The following is a 6,847-nucleotide window of genomic DNA, read 5'->3' as shown; positions in this document are numbered from 1 at the left end:
TTGTTATTTGACTGTTCCAGTGGAAAGTGGTAAAGGAACAAAGCAATCACAAATCATCCAGAATAATTTTCAAAAAAAAAAAAAAAAAACACCTTTCATCCACTTGGCAATTCTTTAAGAAGATGTTCATTTCTATGACGAGGTGAAAGAGAAAGGAACATATTAGTTGATCTGGTTTTGCCGGGTTTTATGACAAAAAATTATTACAGTAGGATAGAATAACATTCTTTGACAATCCAGAATATAATATCTTTTTGGTTTAATGCATAATGTCTTTGACAATCCAGAATAAAAAAGACAGTGCTTCAAATCAAAAAGCATTCAAACATCAAAACATTCAAATTGGGTAAAATAAAAATAAAAATAAATAAAATAAATAAAAAAACCCCGGTACCTGAACTGGTTGTACTCGGGTTTTGCAACATGGGTTCCGAACCGGGCCAAGAAAACATCCAGCCTGGATGAACAGTTCTAGCGGAGAACAGTTGTGCTGAAGGCAGATTGCAATAGATGTGTAGAATTTGAACTAAAGAAGAAGAAATTTGAGGTGAAGATGATGAGACTAGATCTTGCTAGCATGAATGCCATGCAACAAGAATATTTCCTTAATATTTAGAGGAAAATTTTTTAGACATCAAAGTCTCATTCCGAAGGTACATCTACATCTTCATTGATACCTCATGGAGGTGTGTAACAAACTGGCTGGGCAGATTATTTTTGTCTTGATTTTAATGGCTATCCAGCCACGTGGGCTGAAGAAACATGTGGTTGGGTAGCAACTAAGGTGTCATATATATATATATATATATATATATATATATATATATATATATATATAGTTCAAGTGGGTTGTTTTTGTGTTTGACATGGATGATACTCAACTTGTAAATAAATTAATAGGTTGTGGGTGCTTATTAGGGGTGATAAACGGTCCGGTCGGACCGAACGGACCTACCGTTTCGGTCCGGACCGAGACTTAGGGTGTGTTTGGATAGTGAGAGTACTTGAGATACTCTCACTACTATTCTTTACTTTATTATTACTTTTCACCTACTTTTTACTACTATTCAATATTTTATTATTACTTTTTCATTACTTTTTCACTACTATTCACAAACATTCTTAACACTTATCAGGTATTATCACTACCCAAACTAAGCCTTAGATCGGTCTGGTCCGGTCCACATTTTAGAGGACCGAAAAGTTTCGGTCCGGTCTAGGGTTTTTTCGGACCGGGCCAGACCAAATGAAAAAAAAATTATATATATTTTATATATAATAATTGTACAATTAATAATATAAAATTTTAAATATATTATTAATACTTGTTAATATTCTATAAATTAACAATATTTTATATATATCTTCATCTAACCTATTAATATTAACAATATAAAATTTTAAATATGTTATTGACACTTGTTAATATTCTATGAATTAACTAATATATAATATCAATTATTTAATTATATAGTAATTATATAAATTAATAATATAATTTTCATCTAATTTATTATCATTGACTATATAAAATATTTTTTTATTGAGTTTGTTACATAATCCACATATAAAATATAGCAATTGGTTCGGTCCGGTCCCTTTGGGTGTTCGGTCCGGTCCGGTTGGAAAAAATGATGGGCCTTCGGTCCATCGCCGGACCGGACCATTTGCAGCCCCTAGTGCTTATGTTGTAGTATTTTGTGGACTGGTGGATTGGACTGTATTGCCAAAATTATTTGTATTTTGATTCAGCAAAGTGTTAGTGTTGGTATAGATTGAAGTTGCTGAAAAATGCATTTTTGTGGGTTTTTCGTTGTAGTATTCCAGGAAGTTGCTGAAATTGTAATATTCTAGACGTGATTTTGCTGAGGTTGTTGTAGTAATCCTTTACATGTTTTTTTGTGGAAATAAGGCTATGTTATGTCCTGTTGTAGCATTCCAGGAAGTTGCTGAAGTTGTTGTAGTATTCCAGAACATGTTTTGTCCAGTGTGGAGTGAATTTGCAAAATATATGGAGTAAAAATTAAATTATTAATTAATATATGAAGTGCAATTACAAAATATAAAAAAATTTTAAAAATATTATTAAAATATATAATATTATATTATTATTTTGGGATAGCTATACCACATTAGTTTATTCAATGGCTTTGGCAAACCTCACTTTTTGGCAAACCACATTAGTTTATTCAATACCACATTAGTTTATTCAATGACTTGCCAATGCTCTTAAGGGTACTATACAGCCTGAGCTAAGCAAAAGGAAACGAAGAAAAACATGATTACAACGACAGAAAGTGCAGTCAAACGGCCAAAACTCCAAATGAGAACATTTTGCTCAAAAGAATATCATCCGCAACATTCGGATGGATGAGAATCCAAAAAGAAAATTGAAATTGGTTTGTGCCACCAGCTAAAATTATTTTTTACATCCTCGACCACCAAAATATGAAGAAACCAATAGTAACACATTAACAGACCAAAAGTTCATTGGAACAAAAAAGATATTGTCTATCATCTACCTTATTTTCCTTCACCAAATGGTCCCGTCTTCAATTCAAAGCGAGGGTAGTTAACTAGCCTACGGCTTCAACGCCAAGGCTAGCCCAATCTTTGCACTCTTTTCAATTGCCCTGGTATCCACTTCTCCAGAGATGGTGAAGAGGGACTTTGGACGCCACTCATGCTGGATGAGAGCGCTTGCCCTTCCATAGTTGTTTACTCTAGCCTTCACCGAGGTTAGAGGGTCAAGCGCATGCTGCGTGCCAATTGTGAGGGTATTTTCGTTGCTTGAAAAGCTATGCGACAGCTCTGCACCAACAGCTGTGTTGGTCAATGGGCTTACAGTGTGGTAGTATGAAGCATTAAGGGTGTCCCCTTTATCATTCCTGCATTCACCAACATCATCATGTCATTTTTCAGGGAAAGCATATCTGGACATACATGCAAGCAGAGCATATAGCACTCAATTACAACAGAAAAGGAATTATAGTTGAGTAAAGAGAAAAGGAAGTCATTTTACACAGATACTCACACTGTCAGTGCAGCAATGAGGTCAGACTGGGTGTAACTCAATCCAGCATTCAGTTTAGTAAAGTTTCCAGAGGTAGTGTCAAATGAAAGATCTGTCCCAAGGGCAACAACATTGTTTCCAACAACACCAGAAAAGTTCACAATTGGATTGGCAGTCAACCCAAGGCTTGTACTTATTCCAGCATACTCATGCTGGTATTGGAGTTCAACCTGCCAACAAGAGTACCAATAACTCCTATCAAAGTGCACCAATATGTCTATCTCAACCAAAGAGGTGCTCATCATTGCAGCAAAGTTTAGGCGCATGATCCAAATGTATTAACTAGTCAGACAAAAAAATACAAATATTTTTCTTACCTTGGCAGACCTCTGATCAGGGACAATAAAGCTAAAGATAGCCTTGAGTCCAGGTGCAGGTTCGTCAACAGTAACTGTTGTGAGAAGCTACAAATTCATGGAACATTAAAGTTAAACAATTTTTTTTATAGAAGTAAGAAATTTTTTATTAATCCACGTAATTAGGCATAGCCCAGGTACACAGCGAGTATACAAGAGATTAACCTAATTACAAGCTAAGCGCTGTGAAAATCAGTATAAAAGTCATTAAAGCTAGTCCCATTCAATACAATGGCTTAAACAATTAAAGCATCAATATTAGATTATAAATGAATTACTATCACACAAAAGGAGTAGCAATATAAACATTTTCTCAGTTAACCAATATGTATATGTGCTCGTGTGTAACTAAGAAAAAATAAATTTTTTTTATAAGTAATAAAAATAAAATGAAAGGGATCGTCAATGAATGTATTAAAAAACTAGGATAGAAGCTAAGAACATCGTTGAGAATCACACAAAAAGGAAACCCCCAATGCTAAACATTCACGACATTCATAACACCAAATTGAATAATGTATAATAAATTAATAATCTCATTCAGTGGACTGGTATCTAATGGTTAAACTTACTAACAAAAAACAAATGTAGTATGCTGATGACAAGTATACAATATTAATTTATCGTTTTATTAACATAGAATATCTGAACAAAGAACAAAATAATCCTAATTTCAATTGTCAAGATATTGAAAAGCACTTGGATCTCTATCTCCAAGTGATCCAGGCAAATGCGTTAAATCTAGAGTATATCACTTCTGGTCTATATTCAAATACATGCAAGATCAGGAAGTATAGTTCAACGTAGAAATTCACTGTAAACTTAAAAATAACTAAATGCAGCTTCAATGACTTACATTAGAGTTAGTGTCCACTTTTATATCAGTTGTGATGTTCTTGTTCTTCAGCTGAGTGCTCACATCAGCCAAAAACAGATCGCCTTTCTTAACTCCAGTTGAAGTAATTGCCTAAGCAAGTGTTACAAACAGAAGAGTCAGAACACAAATTAAAGCATATGCAGATTGAGTAGTAGCATGCATAGCATCATAAGGCATTACAGATTAACCTAAAGATTTCTTTGCAGGACGTGTTGCGAATGCAAACAAAAAAAAATAAAAAAATCATGAACAAACAAAATGAAAACATTAGTTATAAAAGTCCACCGGTTATACCAATTTTGATAACAAAATAAGAAGATACTAGATGTTGACCAACTATAAACCCACACTAAAGGTTGTAAATGATTTGAAATGCACAAAGATAATTTATATTATATTGCAAAAACAAAAAATAATTGGCACCAGGTGTCCGGGAACAGCGTCCCAACTAATTCTAAGGGTGCACAGGCCCTCGGCAAAGAGTTTCCTGCAATGGCACCTCAGGTAATTCAAGGGGAAAATCCCTCAGTCCGATGGCCCCTAAAGATTGTTTGTGCCCAAGGGGTATTGCAAAACTTTTTTTGATCGGTATATATTTATATTACAAAACTTGATTGTGTTCAATTAAGCATTGCTAGGCAAATGGTTGAGGTGGTTTGCAACAGAGATGGGGACTATGTGGCAATCAATGGTGGAAATTAAGTATATGAATATATGGGGCACTTGACTGTCAAACGAACCTTTCCGACACAAGAAGTGTCCACCAGCCATTGAGGCAAGACCCAGACCAATCTAAAAAGGGGCTTTCAATAATAAAGTTTAAATCGATCCAATACAAGAAAAGCACCAACTCACTAAGCAACGAAATATTTGCTCCCCCAACCCCCCCCCCCCCCAAAAAAAAAAAAAAAAAAAAACAAACACCCCCATGTTCAAATTGATTGTCCAAGAAAAAAGAGAATTGAGAAAAATGCTACTAAATAGTAATGCAAATTGAATAATAAATATGCAAAGTAAATAGCCCCAGCCATTCTTGGTAACAATCAAGACATATTACAATTCTTGCAGCTCCATTTTTTTACAAGTAATTGGTGCAACTTCAAGTAGTAAGGCACAGTAAAATTTCAACCCAAATTTCCAAAAGATGAAACCTAAGTCAAGGAAAAGGCAATTTGCAAGATGAGGCAGGTATCTATAGATAACTAAAGTACAAATTACAAACACATTTTTGAAGAGAAGTCAGCGTATTACAGGCAGCAGGATAAGAATTACAGAGCAAAACAAGAATTGTTTACCAATAGAATTGTCAAAAACACAGCACACAACCACCCAATACAAATGAATGAAATGCTACAGTTAATACTCCTTTTCAATTGCTAAAAAGGACCAGAAATGAAAATTGAGCAATTTGAAAATTAAAAACATGTTTTAGCGAAGTTGCGATGGCACTCAACAAAACATTAATTTGCACCAAAAAAGAATGAAAGAAATAAAAACAATGGAAATGAAATTTCCAAATAAAATATCTGATCCTCAACAGACGTAAGCACTAAACCCTCTGGTTAGTTGCTCAGAGGAGGAAAGTATATAAGCCACAACTCTTAGATCTCAATAGTTTTGCTAAGAGCCACGGACAAGCACTTGATTTTGCTGAAATGATATCACCATAATTTAAGAAATAAATAATAAAATAATAAGATATTATACTCCAATTTGTTTTCCATATCTTTGCACCAGTTTTCACGCCAGCCGCAGAGCAAAAAAACACAAAAAGGGAATAAATGAAGCACAGCATCGGTAATCGATAAACTCCATGTCTAACAACCAACATAGTTGCAACAAAGAGAAACTTACAACTCCAGTGGAAGTGTAAGTAGTGATGGTGAACTTGTGGTCGCTCTGATAATCCTTGTAGAGAAGATCTGAAAGTTAAAACACGAATATAACATAAAAATCGCCACATAAAATGGTTGAAAGCCTTAAATCACATAAAACAGTAAAAAACCATAGAGAAAAAAAGGAAAACAAAAATAGATCGGTAACCTCTGGCTTTCTTGCCGATATCGGCGTAGAGACCGGGCCCTTTCACCATGATTTTCCCGAGAAAATGAAAAGTAAAATGAGAGAGGAACGAGAGGGTTTGGTGTGCGGGTTCGTTAGCTGTGTAAAGAGAAGGGGTAAGTGAGAGAATAAGAAGGGGTTTGGGTCTTTTTGTCAAGAGGATGGGTATAAACCGTCGGATCCTGTGTTGGGTAGAGATGCGGTTTTATAGCCGTTGAGATGGAAATGAGAGAGGTTGCGGTGCTGTACTGGCCTCGACTATCGGGACGACGGGGTTGGGGCATATTCACTATGCGGTGCCGTATACAAATTACAAAGCCTTTTTCTCTCTCTTTTTTATTTTTTAGTTTTACGAATGAAAATGTCACTCTATTCTTATTATTTTATAACGTGCTATTAAAAGATGATGAGAAAAAAAAAATAAATAGATTTATTATTTAAGAATTCTGTTTTCCGGTTGGCAGCAGTAGCTGCAGTACT

At 34.8% G+C, this 6,847-nt stretch overlaps 1 protein-coding gene across 1 annotated transcript; it reads right to left on the bottom strand.

Annotated features, from left to right (window-relative positions):
* Nucleotides 1-2,309: 2,309 nt before the first annotated feature.
* On the bottom strand, nt 2,310-6,639 carry LOC121256361 (mitochondrial outer membrane protein porin of 36 kDa). Its single transcript, XM_041157137.1, has 6 exons — nt 6,350-6,639; nt 6,161-6,228; nt 4,286-4,396; nt 3,391-3,477; nt 3,035-3,243; nt 2,310-2,888 (listed from the first exon to the last, which is right to left on the bottom strand). The coding sequence occupies exons 1-6, from the start codon at nt 6,396-6,398 to the stop codon at nt 2,582-2,584; spliced, it is 831 nt and encodes a 276-aa protein (XP_041013071.1). The 5' UTR covers nt 6,399-6,639; the 3' UTR covers nt 2,310-2,581.
* Nucleotides 6,640-6,847: the final 208 nt, after the last annotated feature.

This window comes from Juglans microcarpa x Juglans regia, chromosome 3D (genome assembly GCF_004785595.1).
Source record: "Juglans microcarpa x Juglans regia isolate MS1-56 chromosome 3D, Jm3101_v1.0, whole genome shotgun sequence".
Classification (NCBI taxonomy): domain Eukaryota; kingdom Viridiplantae; phylum Streptophyta; class Magnoliopsida; order Fagales; family Juglandaceae; genus Juglans; species Juglans microcarpa x Juglans regia.
The sequence above is the reverse complement of the archived record's forward strand: the minus strand, read 5'-3'. Positions and strand labels throughout refer to the sequence as shown.